Source organism: Amblyraja radiata, chromosome 20 (genome assembly GCF_010909765.2).
Source record: "Amblyraja radiata isolate CabotCenter1 chromosome 20, sAmbRad1.1.pri, whole genome shotgun sequence".
Taxonomy (NCBI): Eukaryota; Metazoa; Chordata; class Chondrichthyes; order Rajiformes; family Rajidae; genus Amblyraja; species Amblyraja radiata.
The window spans coordinates 41,302,714-41,322,266 of record NC_045975.1 but is presented as its reverse complement, the minus strand read 5'-3'; the positions used below and the strand labels follow the sequence as shown (position 1 = coordinate 41,322,266).

Below are 19,553 nucleotides of genomic sequence, written 5' to 3'. Positions count from 1 at the left end.
CTAGTTGAAGAAATTCCACCTCATCTTCATTATAAAGGTACATTCTTTTATTCTGAGGCTATGACCTCTGGTCCTTATCTCTCCAACTAGTGGAAACATCCTATCCACATCCATTCAATCCAAGCCTTTCACTTATTGGTAAGTTTCAATAAGGTCCCACCTCATCCTTCAAATCTCCAGCGAGAACAGGCCCAGAGCCGTCAAACGCTCATCATATGTTAACCCACTCATTCCTGGGATCATTCTCGTAAACCTCCCCTGGACCCTCTCCAGAGCCAGCACATCCTTCCTCAGATATGGGGTCCAAAATTGCTCACAATACTCCAAATGTGGTCTGACCAGCGCGTTATAGAGCCTCAACTAAACTTGTGCGGTTATGTCCCACATTCTGTGCAACATTTGATAGCCAGAATTTATTTCCTCACAAGTTACACCACATACAAGGAGTGAGGCTTATGGAAAGGACGTACTGTGCAGACTTTGGAGATTGCAGCTCTGATGTGCACCAGGTCTTCCTGTAGCAGCCTCTGTTGATATGCTATCTTCTCGGTGTGGTTGGGCTGTCCTTTGTATTGGTCCAGTTGTCGATGAGTCACATCCAGCACCGACTCAAGTTTGTCCTGAGATGATGGAACAAAATACAGAGTGCAACTATCAGCGTCTTCCTGTAAACTCTCATGTGTAATAACAGGTGCCGTTACCTCTGCCTTTGCCAAGAACCAGATTTCTCCACAGGATACAGTAATGAATGGACATTTCCTTCCGAGATGTGGAAAAATAGGATTGCGCTGGGAACGTTGGTGACTGAAGTGCAAAGATCATAGAGCGGAGCAAGATATTCTACTCGGCGAAAAAGCCGTAGTACGTCATGGGTAATTTTTCACGGCATCTTAATGTGCTCGCAATACAGTCATGGCGTCCACATTAACATCTACAGCTCACTGACTGAATGATACAGACGTCTTGACTGAAAATCAAACGCTTCCGATCAATTATTTTAGGATAAGCCTTTCTAGAGAACATGCTACTTTTTGCTATGCCCATTTTCAAATTATAGAATTTTGGATTTGCCGTTTGATTGATACAAGGAGTCTACAAAGCTCGTAACATCTATTTTTTTTACACACTGTAACTTTCTACATTTCTACTTTTGGGTATGTAAGTGGCAATTATGGCTCATGGAATTTTCTGCCACACTACTAGTTATATTCGTAACAACACATTTAAATACGTGAAATTTTCGATCTTTCCCAGCCCCTTCAAAAATGCCTGAAGAAGGGACCCAACCCTAGCCATTCCCTCCATAGATAGATGCAAAATGCTGGAGTATGCTCAACTCAGCGGGTCAGGCAGCATCTGTGGAGAGAAGGAATAGGTAACGTTTTGGGTTGAGACCCTTCTTCGGACCCTCCATAGATCCAGCCTGACCTGCTGAGTTCTCCAGCACTTCATGTTTAGCTCTTAAACTAAATTTCTGGTCCGCTGAAGAAACAACACGATAGACCACTCTAGAAGTGCAAGTTTTGCTGTACACTTCATACAGTAGAGCACATCATAATACACCCTGAGTGAATTAATGGGGTTAGCTTATTTTTTTAATCTGTTGTCTAGAATTAATCGATACCCACCCTATGTACCTTATATCAGGTTTATTGTATGAAATGTTCACGAATGCGGCGGCGCAGATATCATTTACAATTATCCATGTTGTTTATGGGTGTGTGTTTTCAATAGCTACTGTTTCCAACTCTGACCAGATGTCACATCAGTGATTGACAACCAGGATTTAAATATGTGCATCATACATATTGTAAAAGAGAAACAATGCTTTGCCAGCTTGGTTCTCCGCAAAGATCATAGAGCGCAGCGCCACACCGAAGGAGAACAAAATAATTTTGCTCAAATGTTGCCGTTTGATATAAATTCATGTACATACTCATCCAGAGCAGACTACACTTAGTTTTATGGGAAAACATGAGGTTAATTTCTCCTTATGATTCAGGAAGAAACGTGCAGTCTACAACAACTACTCCAACAATAGGTTGCTAGTATAATTAGAGGCTAGCGGCAAATATAAATGGTAATGTATATAAGAATGGAAATAGAATTCATGAGCTCTGTTCACAGTCTTATTTATTTTTAATCCAACCTGAGAACAAATAAAGATGGAGACAGAATAGATTCATAGCAAAGTTAGACACATAAAGCTGGAGTAACTCAGCGGATCATACAGCGTCTCTAGAGAAAAGGATGTGGTGACGCTTCAGGTTGAGATCTCTCCAGAGATGCAATCTGTCCCGCTGAGTTACTCCAGATTTTGTGTGTCTATATTCAGTTTAAACCAGCATTTGCATTTCCTTCCTACACATAGATTCATAGCAACTTGTTTTTCACAACTTTTTCAGCACTTTAAAGTTTGGCATATAGTTTGTGCGGCACAGTGGTGCAACGGTAGAGTTGCTGCCTTACAGCACCAGAAACCAGGGTTCGATCCTGACTAGGTTTGCTGTCTGTACGGAGATAGTACGTTCTCCCTGTGATCGCGTTATATAATTCCATACAACGCCTCCACGGTGTCTATATTCCACAGAGATGCAAAGAATACTTGTGAATAGATGCAAAATGCTGGAGTAACTCAGCGGGACAGGCAGCGACTCTGGAGAGAAGGAATGGGTGACGTTTCGGTTCGAGACCCTTCTTCAGACTGAACTGAATCTCGTCGGTGAGAGTACTTGTGATTGTCTGAAGAAGGGTCTCGACCCGAAACGTCACCCATTCGTTCTATCCAGAGATACTGCCTGTCCCGTTGAGTTACTCCAGCTTTTTGTGTCTATCTTCAATTTCAGAGTTAAATAAAAAACAGAGTGCTGGAGGAACTCAACGGTTTGGCGGCATCTTGGAGAGAATGGATTAGGAGTTGTTTCGGCTCAGGGTTCTTCTTCAATAGGAAGGAATTGCAGATGCAGTTGACTTTGCAAAACATCAAATGATTCCAGGAATGCCGAGGTGAGAGAGGGAGCAAGAGAGGGAGCGAGAGGGGGAGAGGGAGCGAGAGGGGGAGAGGGGGAGATGGGGAGAGGGAGAGAGAGGGACCACCCCAAGCACCATGGTAGATCAACGCTTACAAAAATAATCATCCAGATCTTGAAATTTAAAATACTAATAGATTTAATCTGCTATTATTTTTAGAGGTACAGTTTGACTTTTTATATCCTTGTATTTTTTAAGCAGCAAGATCTTGAGTCAAATTCACCGGGTTATTACTTTTCCATTGGCGAGTGGTATGTTAATGAAACAGGAAGCCGGGTTGAGCATTCCAAGATGGCGGCCGTTACACTCCGTTACGTACTACACCTCAGTGCATTGCATTACGCAGGAGTGGAGTATCTTGCTCCGCTCTATGATCTTTGCTCAAGTGAATAGTGGTGAAATAAGAACATAGTAATTTGATAGATTGATTCTGGATTGATGGATTGAGCATAGATTAATAGATGGAGCATAGATTGATCATAGGTTGTTACATTGATCAAAGGCTGATAGGTGATAAGGTCATAAGGAATAGGAGTAGAATTAGGCCATTCTTCCCATCAAGTCTATTCCGTCATTCAATCATGGCTGTTCTATCTCTCCTTCCTAACCCCATTCTCCTGCCTTCTCCCCATAACCTCTGACACCTATACTAATCAAGTATAGAATCAAGTGATAGATTGATCATAGACTAATATATGGAGCAGATTGATATATCATAGATTGATAGATAGATCATAGGCTGATAGATGGAGCATAGATTTATCATAGATTTATAGACTGACCATTGATTGTTAAACTGATAATAATTTTATAGATTGATTGATTGATTGATTGATTGATTGATTGAAAGATGTCCCATCTAAGTCTAACAATGATTGTCAACCTGGATCTTTAATGCCTTTATTTTGTATGGGAAAGAAACGTAATTTATAAAAAATTATTTAAATTGAAAGATACAGTATGGAAACAAGCCGTTTGCCCCACCAAGCCCACACCAACCATTGATCACCTGTTCAAACTAGTTCTACCTTATCCCATTCCCTCATCCACTCCCTACACACTTTGAGGGATATGGGACAACTTACAGAGGCTAATTAACCTGCCTTTATAATGTGGGAGGAAACCGGAGCACCTGGAGGAAACCCACGTGGTCATAGGGAGAACATGCCAACTCTGAGTTTGGGATCGAACCCGGGTCACTCACGCCCCTGAACACTGCGGGCCCAATCCTGCACCAATGTCTTTGCTGGCTGTTTCATAATTGAACTGCTTTTAGTTTTGTGTCAGCTCTACCAGCTGCACTACAGTGCCGCCTTGAAACACAAGATAGTGCTGACTGGAACCTTGAGCTAAAAGTAATATTCTGGAATTTCTGCAGCACTTTGCTTTTTGCACAAGAATTTGGCATTCCTGCTCCAATGTCACTAAGTTGGAACGAGTGCAGAGATGATTACAATGAGGTTGCCAGGACCTGAGCTACAGGAAGAGGTTGAGCAGGCTAGGACTTTATTCCTTGGAGCGCAGGACGATGAGGGGTGATCTTGTAGAGGTGTATAAAACCATGAGTGTCAGGTACAGGGTTAGGGGAATCAACAACCAGAAGACACGTTTAAGATGAGAGGGGAAACATTTTAAAGTAACCCAAGGGGCAACGTTTTCACAAAAAGGGCGGTGGGTACATGGATTGAGCTGCCAGGGGCAATGTGATCGGCATGTTGGGTCAAAGTGCCTGTTTCCGTGCTGCATGACTGTGTCGGAGGGATATGGGTGAAATGCAGGCCAGCAGGACTAGCTTAGATGGGCAGCATGGCCAGCATGGATGTGTTGGGCCGAAGGGCCTGTTTTACTGCAGTGTGACCCGATGACATTGGGATGGCATGAGAAGGTGTTGGTATACATGGAGGGCTGCAACCTAGTTGAAGGACAAACACGGATCGGGAATGCTGCTGGGCACAATCCCGCACCAATGTCCTTGCTGGCTATTACATATTGTATCAGATTTTCTTTTTGCTCCTTGCAAAATACCTTATCTATCTTCAACTGTCGAACCTTGGTCTCCAGGTCTTGAAGACTCTTGTCCCGATCACAGAGCCGGGTCAACTTAGCCTGGAGAAAGAAAGTTGAACATTAGTTTAGTTTAGCGATACAGCAAGGAGATAGGCCTTCCGACCCACTGTGTCTGTGCCGACCAACAATCATCTATACACTCGTTCCATCCTACACATATTAGGGCCATTTAACCTGCACGTCTTTGGGATGTGGGAGGAAACTGGGCAATCGGAGAAAACCCACATGGTCACAGGGAGAACATACAAACTCCGTACAGCCAGCACCCCAAACCCAGCAGGATCAAACCCGGATATCTGGCACTGTGAGGCAGCAACTCTACCGCTGTGCTGCTGCCTCTTGACGTCTACACTCTAGGGGAATGTGTCAATATCTCTCTGTTTTGAAGGAAGTTTATGGGAAAAGGCGGACTTACATCAGCGCTACTTTCTGCGATTTTAACGGGCTTCATAGCACGCCTTATTGATTCCTGTCCAGTCACCTGGTGTAAGGTGGAAAACAAAGGATAAAATTATCCACTGACATGGTAGAGAAACGCCAGCCAATGCAGGATGTATTTTATTGCAATGCACAAAGTCAGCTTACACTAAGGAAATAAAATGAGGATTGAATGCCGCTGATTATTTCACAGATTAAGGGAAAATGGAAGTCTAAACAAAGAAGGGAATTGTAAATGGAATAACAGAATATTGAGAAACAAACAAATGAACCACAAAGCTTTAACCCACACTGATGAGCATCCACTCCACATTAAAGAACTCCCTAAACAATTCTTCTTAGCCGTTCAATATTAGACCACGACATTTTGCGCAAGTTAAAAGCAGTCAGTGGGATTAAGACCGTTAGTTTTCTCTGGAACGTCGGAGGTTGAGGAGAGACTGGATAGATATATACAGTGCATTCAGAAAGTATTCAGCCACCTTCACTTTTTCCACATTTTGTTACGTTACAGCCTTATTCTGAAATGGATTCATTTCATTTTTTTTATCATCAATCCACACACAATACCCCTAATAAAAAGCGAAAATAGGTGTTTAGAAATGTTTGCAAAGTAATTAAATAGAAAGAACTGAAATATCACATTTACATAAGTATTCAGACCCTTTGCTTTGACACTCAAAATTGAGCTTCGGTGCATCGTGTTTCCATTGATTACCCTTGAGATGTTTCTACAACTTGATTGGTGTCCACATGTGGTAAATTAAGTTGATTGTACATGATTTAGAAAGGCACATACCTGTCTATATAAGGTCCCGCAGTTGACAGTGCATGTCAGAGCAAAAACCAAGCCATGAAGACAAAGGAATTGTCCGTAGACCTCCGAGACAGGATTGTGTCGAGACACAGATGTGGGGATGGGTATAAAACAATTTCTGCAGCATTGCAGGTCCAGAAGAGCACAGTGGCCTCCGTCATTCTTAAATGGATGAACATTGGAACCACCAGGACTCTTCATAGAGCTGGCCGCCCGGCCAAACTGAGCAATCGGGAGAGAAGGGCCTTAGTCAGGGAGGTGACCAAGAACCCGATGATCACTCGGCTCCAGAGTTCCTCTGTGGAGATGGGAGAACCTTCCAGAAGGACAACTATATCTGCAGCACTCCACCAATCAGGCCTTTATTGGAGAGTGGCCAGATGGAAGCCATTCCTCAGTAAAATAACAGCCCACTTGAAGTTTGCCAAACGGCACCTTAAGATTCTCTGGTCAGATGAAACCAAGATTGAACTCTTTGTCCTGAATGCCAAGCGTCACGTTTGGAGGAAACCAGGCACTGCTCATCACCTGGCCAATAGCATACCTACGGTGAAGCATGGTGGTGGCAGCATCATGCTGTGGGGATGTTTTTCAGCGGCAGGAACTGGGGGACTAGTCAGGATGGAGGGAAAGATGAATGGAGCAAAGTACAGAGAGATCCTTGTTGAAAACCTGCTCCAGAGCGTTCTGGACCTCAGACTGGGGCAGAGGTTCACCTTCCAACAGGACAACGACCCTAAGCACACAGCCAAGACAACGCAGGAGTGGCTTCGTGTCAAGTCTATGAATGTCCTTGAGTGGCCCAGCCAGAGTCCGGACTTGAACCTGATCGAATATCTCTGGAGGGACCTGAAAATAGCTGTGCATCGACGCTCCCCATCCAACCTGACAGAGCTTGTGAGGATCTGCAGAGATGAATGGGAGAAATTACCCAAATACAGGTGTGCCAAGCTTGTAGCGTCATATCCAACAAGACTTGAGGCTGTAATCGCTGCCAAAGGTGCCTCAACAAAGTACTGAGTAAAGGGTCTGAATACTTATGTAAATGTGATATTTCTGTTATTTATTTTTAATTACTGCAAAAATTTCTAAACACCTGTTTTCGCTTTTTTATTATGTGGTATTGTGTGTAGATTGATGATCTAAAAAAATGAATTTAGTCCATTTTAGAATAAGGCTGTAACGTAACAAAATGTGGAAAAGGTAAAGGGGTCTGAATACTTTCTGAATGCACTGTATATAAAAATGATGCGATGCATAGATGGGGTAGACAGTCAAAATCTTTTTTTCCCCAGGGTGGAAATGTTAAAGACTAGAGGGCATACCTTTAACGTGAGAGGTTTAAGAAGATGCACGGGGCAAGTTATTTATTACACACAGAGGGTGGTGGGTGCTTGGAACGCGCTGCCAAGGGTAAGGGTGGAGGCAGATACGATAGTTGCGATTAAGAGGCTTTTCAATAGGGATATGGATATGCAGATAATGGGGGGATATGGATATGCAGAGAATGGGGGAATATGGATATGCAGAGAATGGGGGGATATGGATCATGAGATGGGCCTGGCATCATTTTCAGCACAGACATTGTGGGCCGAAAGGCCTGTAACCTGTGCTGTACTGTTTTATGTTAGTCATAAGGTGACAAGGTCACGTCGAATCGCAGAGTAGAAATAGACCATTCGGCCCATCAAGTCTACTCCACTATTCAATCGTGGCTGATCTATCTCTCCCTCCTAACCCCATTCTCCTGCCTTCTCCCCAGAACCTCTGACACCTATACTAATCAAGAATCTATCTATCTCTGCCTTAAAAATATCCATTAACTTGGCCATGAAAGGGCAAGGTTTGGAAGGTATTCAGATTATAAAAATACAAACCATTCTAACACTAGAATTTATCAAGAAAACTCTTGACATCTAACATTGAATAAACATTGAATAAGATCCATTCAATATAAAGCCACTGTGTTTAAGTAGGAACTGCACATGCTGGAAAATCGAAGGTAGACAAAAGTGCTGGAGAAACTCAGCGGGTGCAGCAGCATCTATGGAGCGAAGGAAATATTTCCTTCACTCCATAGATGCTGCTGCACCCGCTGAGTTTCTCCAGCACATTTGTCTACCACCAATATAAAACCACAGTCCTTCATCCAAAATCATTGTCTCAGTGATTTCTCAATATTAACCATATTTCCTACTCTTGAGTGACTGCAGCGAGTGGCGTCGGCTGTGGGAGGTGTAGAGAATTAGGGATTAGTTGATATATCACGCACTGTGTACTTTTAATCTTGAACTGCATGAAAATGAACCCATCATTTTGTCCCCATGGTAACATTCATTTTACTTGAATGAAACTCCACTTCTTCCAACTGTCTCTTCTGATCATCAGAACAATCGACCAAAGCAACCTTCAATTTACCTGGCAACTACAAACAGCTTTGCCAGGAAACCCGAACTATCCAATTTGATCAATATAAATGGTGGTAACAAATAATTGAAATAAATAATTAACCTATTAGAATTAATCATAGAGTCATACAGCATGATAACTGGCACTTTGGCCCAACTCATTCATCTCCCTGACTATGTTGCCCCATCGAAGATAGTCCCATTTGGCTCATGTGCTTCTAAATCTTTCCCATCGATGCACCTGTCCAAATGTCTTTTGAATGTTGTTCTCGTACCTGCCTCAACTACCTCCTCTGGCACCTCATTCCATATAAATTCACCACCCTCTGTGTGAAAAGAATTGCCCCTCACCTTCCTGTTAAATCTTTCCCCTCTCACCTTAAACCTATGCCCTATGGTTCTTGATTCTCCCACTCTGTGCATTCACCCCATCTATTGTCCTCATGATCTTATACACCTCTATAAGATCACCCCTCGGCCTCCTGTGCTCCAAGGGATAAAGTCCTAGCCTGCCCAACCTCTTCCTGTAGCTCAGGCCCTCGAATCCTGGCAACATCCTCGTAAATCTTCTCTGCACCCTGTCCAGCTTCATGACCTGATTCTCAGTTCACACCAATCGCAGCTTTGAACCAGCTTTGATACGGGATCAAATTGAACACACAGAAAATGTTAAGGCACACACGCAAATGCTTGAACTTGCCATGGTCAGCATGTCACGTGTTGCTTGAAAATGCCTTCCTTAAAGGGGTAATCCCTGCAAGAAAACATTTATCAAATGGTGCAAGGGTAGCTATGTGGCACAAGCATGTCCATGAGTTGACACATGCACATAAATGGCAAGTTAGGTTCACCCTGATGGAGAGACACAGGCGATACAAGGTTGGATCTAACTCAACTTGCATCGCTGAGGAATCGGAAGAGTTTTGCCAACTTTTTTCTATCCGATGCTTTAATGAAATCCCTCACACCAAGCAAGTATGAGCACAATTATTTCCACAAAGTCTTGAGCATTACAAAGTTAACCCGGTCTTGGAGCCTGAAATGGAAGGTGGGATTTTGAAAGCAGGAAGCAGAGTTTCACAGAAATGACCAAATCATTGAGAAACAGGACTGAGTTTCATCCATGGTACAAAGCAAGCTGCTGATGGAATAGCTGCGTGATTTCTCGTTTACATTCTCAGCTGGAACAAGCTGCCTTACTTGGAGACTGGGGCGAAATCTTGGTGTTAGTTTCGTTACCACTGTGTGAATCATGTTGATCAAAGGTACATCAGATTTCATCTGTTCCAAATATAAGAGGAATAGATTGAATTACAATAATGGGAACTCTTATCAACATTTTGTCCGGAAAGGTGACTGTCCAAAATCCATTCTATGGGTTGAAGGTGCGGAAATCTGATCAATGGGATGAAACAATCACAATATTCCACAAAATACTTTCATAAACAGTCTCCCGAAAATCATCTAATTAATTCCTACATCTCGCTGGTATCTCTAATGCTTTAAATCTTCCTTGTAAATCCTCCTCTTACTTTCACTGTTCTCGACCAGTTTAGAGAAGCAGCATGGAAACAGGCCCTTCAGCCCGCATCGATCAGTATGTTATCTCACTTTCTCATCCACTCACTACACACTAGGGACAATTTACAGAAGCCAATTAACCTGCAAACCCGGAGGAAACCGGAGCACCTGAAGGAAACCTACGCGGTCACTGGGAGAACGTGCAAACTCCACACAGGCAGCACCTGCGGTCAGGATCGAAACCGGGTTTTTGGCACCGTAAAGGAAACAGCTCCACCCGCTGCGCCGTTGTGCCGCCCAATCAGTAACAAGGGACCATACACAAGGAACTGCAGGTGCTAGTTTACAAAAAACAATATCCAAAGTAACTCGGTCAGACAGCATCTGTGGAAAATATGAATATTTCGGGTCGGGAGCCTTCTTTGCACAGATTGTGGAAGGGGTCAGAAACCTGGAAAATGTGGTGGGGGCAGGACAATGCCTGATAGGTGGATATGGGTGAGGGGGGTTGATTGGCAGATGGATGAACAAAGGCCAGAGATGGAAGGACAAAAGGGTGTAAAATAAGGACCCCGTACTACAATTAGTCTGAAGAAGGGTCCCAATCCGAAACATCACCTATCTATGTTCTCTGGAGATGCTGCCTGACCCGCTGAGTTACTCCAGCACTTGGTAACAATGGTCTGTTGTCTTGTTACTTGTACAGAAAGGGTTTTCATTTCTTCAATTATCCAGAGTAATACATTTAAAACTAATTCATTGTGATTCACATTAGACTTTAGAGATACAGTGTGGAAACAGGCCCATTGGCCCACTGTGTCTGTGTCAACCAGCGATCACTCTGTACACCAACACTATCCTACACACTAGGGACAATTTACAATTTTACTGAAGCCATTTAATCTACAAACCTGCACATCTTTGGAAACCGGAGCACCCGGAGAAAATCCACACGGTCTCGGGGAGAACGTACAAACTCTGTGCAAAACATGGTGACTCTTGCAAGCAGGCTCATCAGCCTCATTCTGTACATTTGCTAATCGAGGATGTGCTTAGGGAAGGCAATGCTTTACTGGACTGAGTGCAAGAAAACTATTTCACTGTGAATTTGCACACTTTAATTTAGTTTAGAGATACAGAGCAGAAACAGGCCCTTCGGCCCACCGGGTCCGTGCCGTGCCGCACATTAACACTATCCTACACCCACTAGGGACAATTCTTTTTAACATTCACCAAGGCAATTAGTCTACAAACCTATACGTCTTTGGAGTGTGGGAAGAAACTGAAGATCTCGGAGAAAACCCACGCAGGTCACGGGGAGAAGGTACAAACTCCGTACAGACAGCACCCGTAATCGGGATCGAACCCGGGTCTCCAGCTGCATTCGTTGTAAGGCAGCAATTCTACCGCTGCACCACTGTGTCACATGTGACAATAAAATCCCCATTGAGCAACAGTGAGCAAATGTGGGCTCCACATCTGAGGAAGGATGTGCTGGCTCTGGAGAGGGTCCAGAGGAGGTTTACGAGAATGATCCCAGGAATGAGTGGGTTAACATACGATGAGCATTTGACAGCACTGGGCCTCTACTCGCTGGAGTTTAGAAGGTTGAGGGGGGACCTCATTGAAACTTATAGAATAATGAAAGGCATAGATAGTGGATGTGGGAGGATGTTTCCACTGGTGGGAGAGTCTAGGACCAGAGGGCATGGCCTCAGAATTAAAGGGCACTCTTTTAGAAAGGAGGTGAGGAGGAACAGGAAAATGGGATTAGGAGGCAGAGATCAGCTATTGAATGGCAGTAGACTCGATGAGTCGAATGCCCTAATTCTACTCCTATAACTTGTGAACTTGCGAACTATTGAACCACTGGTCCACGATAAACCTCCACGAGAACGATATCGCAACAAACTTGGCATCAGATGCCGTTGTTCTCTGCAACAATTCTAGGCCTGGTTGAGAGCCAAACTCAAGAGCTGGATCTCTTGAGGAATATTCTACGACACCACGCAAAGCCATCAGCTTACCCTTCATGCGCGAACAAGCAATGGTAACAACAGTTATGGAGGGACAGGGGAGAGACTGGGTCATACCAGCCAGCATCCACAAAGAACAGCCTACTACTGGGTGCTTGAAGATAGACCCAAAATGCTGGAGTAACTCAGTAGGTCAAGCAGCATCTATGAAGAAAACGAATAGGTGATGTTTTGTGTCGGGATCCTTCTTCAGACCACTTGACGGTCCTCCAGCTTGTGAAGGCCCAGCTCATCTCTGACCATATGTAGGCACGGACATTAGAGTTAACTTAACTTTAAACTACCTACTACCAATGTGCGGGTGCGAATGTATGTGTGCATGTGCGGTGCATGTACATGTGTGCGGTGTTTGTGCGTGTGTTTGTGCGTGTGTTTGTGCGTGTGTTTGTGCATGTCCATGTGCACGTGTGCGTGTTTGTGCGTGTGTTTGTGCGTGTGTTTGTGCATGTGTGCGTGTGTATGTGCGTGTGTTTGTGCGTGTTTGTGCATGCCCATGTGCGTGTGTTTGTGCGTGTGTTTGTGCATGCCCATGTGCACGTGAGTGTGTGTTTGTGCGTGTGTTTGTGCATGCCCATGTGCACGTGAGTGTGTGTTTGTGCGTGTGTTTGTGCATGCCCATGTGCACGTGAGTGTGTGTTTGTGCGTGTGTTTGTGCATGCCCATGTGCACGTGAGTGTGTGTTTGTGCGTGTGTTTGTGCATGCCCATGTGCACGTGAGTGTGTGTTTGTGCGTGTGTTTGTGCATGCCCATGTGCACGTGAGTGTGTGTTTGTGCGTGTGTTTGTGCATGCCCATGTGCACGTGAGTGTGTGTTTGTGCGTGTGTTTGTGCATGCCCATGTGCACGTGAGTGTGTGTTTGTGCGTGTGTTTGTGCATGCCCATGTGCACGTGAGTGTGTGTTTGTGCGTGTGTTTGTGCATGCCCATGTGCACGTGAGTGTGTGTTTGTGCGCGTGTTTGTGCATGCCCATGTGCGTGTGTTTGTGCGTGTGTTTGTGCATGCCCATGTACATGTGTGCTGTGTTTGTGCGTGTGTTTGTGCGTGTGTTTGTGCATGCCCATGTGCATGTGAGTGTGCACATACACACAATGGTAAAGATTGCAGCAACCAATGGGAAAGATATTTATGAGGATATTGCAAATACTCGAGGGCCTGAGCTATAGGGAGAGGTTGTACAGGCTGGGACTTTATTCCATGGAGTGCAGGAGGATGAGGGGTGATTTTTGGGAGGTGCATAAAATCATGACGGCAACAGATAAGGTGAATGCATAGTCTTTTACCTAGAGTAGGAGAACCAAGAACCAGAGGGTATAGATTTAAAATGAAAGGGGAGAGATTTTATAGAAACCTGAGGGGCAACTTTTTCCACACAGTAGGTGGAGGGTATATGTAACGAGCTTCCAGAGGAGGTAGTTGAGGCAGGTACTATAACAACATTTCAAAGACATTTCAAAAGAGGGATATGGGCCAAACGCGGGCAGGTGGGACTAGTGTAGATGGGGCATCTTAGTCGGCATGGGCAAGTTGGGTCGAAGGACCCGTTTTCGTGCGGTATGACTAAAACTGAATGAGCATCTAGTAATTTTTTGGTTCTTTGCTGTAAAGAATTGGACAAATTGAATAACGCTTCATAGAACATGCAGCATTGAATAACCACATAGTCTGCTATTCTATGCAACATTTCTATGAAATACTGCCCATTAAATTAACAATGGATAAAGTGATTACTTTTGCTTAGTCAACACTATCAACTTCAGAGCAAAATTAATTCCAGTAAAATATCCTCTATTTCCTAAACTATTGCATTTCTACTGACAATTATTAATTTCCCTGATTACCAACATCAAACTAAAAGCCTCAGCAATCATTAGCTATTTGACATTCTTATAAATTAGTAATTATTTAGGAAGATCTTGCATTTATAGAGGTCATTAATCAGTTAAGTTCGAATGAGTAAAGATAGACACAAAGTGCTGGAGTAACTCAGCGGGTCAGGCAGCATCTCTGGGGAACATGGACAGGTGACGTTTCAGGTAGGGGACCTTTCTTCAAGTCAGAATGAGTGCCCAGATTAGGGGGAAAAACATTCTTTCAAGGCAATATGAAACTGCGGAACTGGAAACACAAAAATGGTAGAGATATGGACCCCACAAGGAATATCCATCTCAAAACACAGACATCAAAGCTTCCAGAAACGATGCATTGAAAAGAATAATTATCAGAAACAACAGAAATGTGTCCATCAGCGGAACATAATTCAATCGCATTGGAGGTCACTTTAAGCTTCCACTTGCAACGTTCAAGATGAAATGGTACACAATTCTCAGCATGCCACCCCTTGCAGGTTATCGGGTGACACAGTGGTAGAGCTGCTACCTCACAGCGCCACAGACCCGAGTTTGATCCTGACTACAGGTGCTGTCTGTACGGAGTTTGTACGATCTCTCTATGCCCGCGTGAGTTTTCTCTGGGTGCTCTGGTTTCCTCCCACACTCCAAAGTTGTGCAGGTTTGTAGGTTAATTGGCTTCAGAAAAATTGTAAAATTGTTCCGACTGTTTAGGATAACATTTATGTACGGGGTGATCACTGGTCGATGCAGACTCGGTGGGCACTGTAGCTCTAAACTTTAAAGTCTAAAATCTAATCTTCGATTTTCTCCTCTATTATTTAACTGAAAGGTTTGATATAATGAATGATGAATGAATGAATGAATGAATGAATGAATGAATGAATGAATGAATGAATGAATGAAGAAGTTGGATGCGTTTTCATGTGACACCCACATCCAATATCCAAATATCATAAACTTCCGAACCAGGGTGACGGGTCATCTCATGTAGATGGACAGTTCAAGTCCAATTCAACCTCACACTCACTCCCATCCTCTCACTCAACTTGGTCAGCAATGGTGCTTTTACATAGATTGGAAGCAACTTTCTTGACCCGATTATTGTGGGGAATCCATTCTTGGGCATGATTAGTGGGTAAGTGAACCGAGAGATTACATATTCTGAGGGACATCGGTGTTTAAAAACAGAGAAGAGTCCAGCACAAGAACTGGCCCTTTGGCCCACAGTGTCTATGCTGAAGTTTAGCTCATCTTGATGCCAAGTTTAGCTCATCTTCTCTGCTTGTACATAATCCGTATCCCTCCATTCCCTGCATCCCATGTGCCTATCTAACAGCCTCTTCAATGTTGTATCTGCCCCCACCTCTACCCCTGATAGCGTGCTCTAGGCACCCACCATTTTCCAGAAAAATTCTGCCCCACCCCGTGCATTCTCCTTACAGGGGACCAATTAACCGACAAACCTGCACATCTTTGGGATGTGAGATGGAACCAGAGGACCCGGAGAAAACCCACGTGGCCACAGAGAAAACAAACAAACTCTATGTAGTCCTGATCGAACCCAGGTCTCTGGCACTGTGAGTCATAGAGTAATACAGCATGGAACCAGGCCCAACTTGCCCACACCGGCCAACATGTCCCAGCTACACTGGTCCCACCTGCCCACATTTGGCCCATATCCAACCAAACCTGTCCTATCCATGTACCTATCTAACTGTTTCTTACATGTTGAGATAGTCCCAGCCACAACTACCTCCTCGGGCAGCTTGTTCCATACACCCATACACTGTGTGCAAAAGTTACCCCTCAGATTCCTATTAAATCTTTTCCCCTTCATCTTAAATCTATGTCCTCTGGTCCTCGATTCACCTACTCTGGGCAAGAGACTCTGTGCGTCTACCTGATCTGTACCTCTCATGATTTCGTACACCTCTATAAGATCACCCCTCACCCTCCTGCTTTCCAAGGAATAGAGTCACAGCCTACTTAACCTCTCCCTATAGTCAGACCCTCTAGTCCTGGCAACAACTTCATAAATCTTCTCAGCACCCATTCCAGCTTGATAACTTTCCTATAACATGGTGCCCAGAACTGAACACAATACTCTGAATGTGGCATCACCAACATCTTATACAACTGCAACATGACCTCCCAACTGCTTTTCGCAACACTCTGGCTGATGAAGGCCAATGTACCAAAATACTCTTTGACCACCCGATCTCCCTGCGACTCCACCTTCAAGGAACCATGCACCTGCTGTCCTAGATCCCTCTGCTCTACACACTCCCCAGAGCCCTACCATTCACTGTGTAGGTCCTGCCCATGTTTGTTAGACTTCCCAACACCTCACATTTCTCCGTATTAGCTGAATCAGCTATACCTGTTGCGCCACTTTCTCACCAAAACACATCTCAAAAAAACACTGCATTGGAAAACAAGTTATAAAGTCAACGTCATAGAATCACACAGCACAGAAATGGTCCTGTGGCCCGACTTGTCCACACTGACTAAGATGTCCCATCTAAGCTGGTCCCACCTGCCTGTATTTGGCCCATATCCCTCTAAACCTGAAGAAGGGTTTCGGCTCGAAACGTTACCTATTACCTTCACTCCATAGATGCTGCTGCACCCGCTAAGTTTCTCCAGCATTTTTGTGTACCTTCCCTCTAAACCTGTCGTAACCATGTACCCAATATTCCTTCATCTTCTATTATTAAACAAACTTTCACATCGCAGCTGTAGAATACTGTAAGTGGGAAACATTCAATAAGGCATGGTGTGAAAGTGAAATGTCTAAGTTTCATTAACTTGGAAACAAATACAAACGTTGCCCAAGTTTAAATAGTTATGACACGATGAAAAGATTTTTCAGGCATAGTTACAGCAGTCATGACTAACAGCCTCCATTCACATCTGTTAGAGTGGAATTCATTCAAACACATTTCCTTTCTGGGATCAGCTCCTCAGAAGAAATTATTACAGTACTGTAATGCATATGTGGGGAAAGTGTATTTTCACATTTAGTTTAATTTAGAGATATAGCATAGAAACAGACCATTCGGCCCATTGTGTCTGCGCTGACCAGTGATCATAGAAACATAGAAACATAGAAAATAGGTGCAGGAGTATGCCATTCGGCCCTTCGAGCCTGCACCGCCATTCAATATGATCATGGCTGATCATCCAACTCAGTATCCTGTACCTGCCTTCTCTCCATACCCCCTGATCCCTTTAGCCACAAGGGCCACATCTAACTCCCTCTTAAATATAGCCAATGAACTGGCCTCAACTACCTTCTGTGGCAGAGAATTCCAGAGATTCACCACTCTCTGTGTGAAAAATATTTTCCTCATCTCGGTCCTAAAAGATTTCCCCCTTATCCTTAAACTGTGACCTCTTGTTCTGGACTTCACCAACATCGGGAACAATCTTCCTGCATCTAGCCTGTCCAACCCCTTAAGAATTTTGTATGTTTCTATAAGATCCCCCCTCAATCTTCTAAATTCTAGCGAGTACACGCCGAGTCTATCCAGTCTTTCTTCATATGAAAGTCCTGACATCCCAGGAATCAGTCTGTTGAACATTCTCTGTACTCCCTCTATGGCAAGAATGTCTTTCCTCAGATTAGGAGACCAAAACTGTACGCAATACTCCAGGTGTGGTCTCACCAAGACCCTGTACAACTGCAGTAGAACCTCCCTGCTCCTATACTCAAATCCTTTTGCTATGAATGCTAACATACCATTTGCTTTCTTCACTGCCTGCTGCACCTGCATGCCTACTTTCAATGACTGGTGTACCATGACACCCAGGTCTCGTTGCATCTCCCCTTTTCCTAATCGGCCACCAATCAGATAATAGTCTACTTTCCTGTTTTTGCCACCAAAGTGGATAACCTCACATTCATCCACATTATACTGCATCTGCCATGCATTTGCCCACTCACCCAGCCTATCCAAGTCACCTTGCAGCCTCCTAGCATCCTCCTCACAGCTAACACTGCCCCCCAGCTTCGTGTCATCCACAAACTTGGAGATGTTGCATTCAATTCCCTCATCCAAATCATTAATATATATTGTAAATAGCTGGGGTCCCAGCACTGAGCCTTGCGGTACCCCACTAGTCACTGCCTGCCATTGTGAAAAGGACCCGTTTACTCCTACTCTTTACTTCCTGTCTGCTAGCCAGTTCTCTATCCACATCAATACTGAACCCCCAAGACCGTGTGCTTTAAGTTTGTATACTAATCTCTTATGTGGGACCTTGTCGAAAGCCTTCTGAAAGTCCAGATATAACACATCCACTGGTTCTCCCTTATCCACTCTACTAGTTACATCCTCGAAAATTCTATAAGATTCATCAGACATGATTTACCTTTCATAAATCCATGCTGACTTTGTCCAATGATTCCACCACTTTCCAAAGGTGCAGCTATCCCATCTTTAATAACTGACTCTAGCAGTTTTCCCACTACCGACGTTAGACTAACTGGTCTGTAATTCCTCGTTTTCACTCTCCCTCCCTTTTTAAAAAGTGGGGTTACATTAGCTACCCTCCAATCCTCAGGAACTACTCCAGAATCTAAAGAGTTTTGAAAAATTATCACTAATGCATCCACTATTTCTGGGGCTACTTCCTTAAGTACTCTGGGATGCAGCCTATCTGGCCCTGGGGGTTTATCGGCCTTTAATCCATTCAATTTACCTAACACCACTTTCCGGCTAACCTGGATTTCACTCAGTTCCTCCATCTCATTTGACCCGCGGTCCCCTGCTATTGCCGGCAGATTATTTATGTCTTCCTTAGTGAAGACAGAACCAAGGTAGTTATTCAATTGGTCTGCCATGTCCTTGTTCCCCATGATCAATTCACCTGTTTCTGACTGTAAGGGACCTACATTTGTTTTAACTCATCTTTTTCTCTTCACATATCTATAAAAACTTTTGCAATCAGTTTTTATGTTCTCTGCCAGTTTTCTTTCATAATCTATTTTCCCTTTCCTAATTAAGCCCTTTGTCCTCCTCTGCTGGACTCTGAATTTCTCCCAGTCCTCTGGTAGGCTGCTTTTTCTGGCTAATTTGTATGCTTCATCTTTTGTTTTGATACTATCCCTGATTTCCCTTATTATTCACGGATGCACTACCTTCCCTGATTTATTCTTTTGCCAAACTGGCATGAACAATTGTTGTAGTTCATCCATGCAGTCTTTAAATGCCTTCCATTGCATATCCACCGTATACATTCCAAGAAATCCTCTTCCTCAGCACCCCTGCCAATTTGATTCACCCAATCTATATGTAGATTGAAGTCACCCATTATAACTGTTTTACCTTTGTTGCACGCATTTCTAATTTCCTGTTTGATGCCATCCCCAACTCCACTACT

The 19,553-nt window shown here is 43.9% G+C and overlaps 1 protein-coding gene across 9 annotated transcripts in view; it reads right to left on the bottom strand.

Moving 5' to 3' along the window:
• plekha7 (pleckstrin homology domain containing A7) overlaps nucleotides 1-19,553 on the bottom strand; it is a 303,895-nt gene that overhangs the window by 48,772 nt on the left and 235,570 nt on the right. For 8 of the 9 annotated variants that reach the window (XM_033038486.1, XM_033038479.1, XM_033038480.1 and 5 more), the window contains 3 exons: nucleotides 5,513-5,578; nucleotides 5,056-5,136; nucleotides 471-620 (listed from right to left, as the gene is read on the bottom strand). In XM_033038486.1, coding sequence (XP_032894377.1) covers nucleotides 471-620; nucleotides 5,056-5,136; nucleotides 5,513-5,578 — 297 coding nt within the window. The remainder of the gene's footprint in view (nucleotides 1-470; nucleotides 621-5,055; nucleotides 5,137-5,512; nucleotides 5,579-19,553) is intronic. The other variant, XM_033038481.1, reaches the window with a different exon arrangement.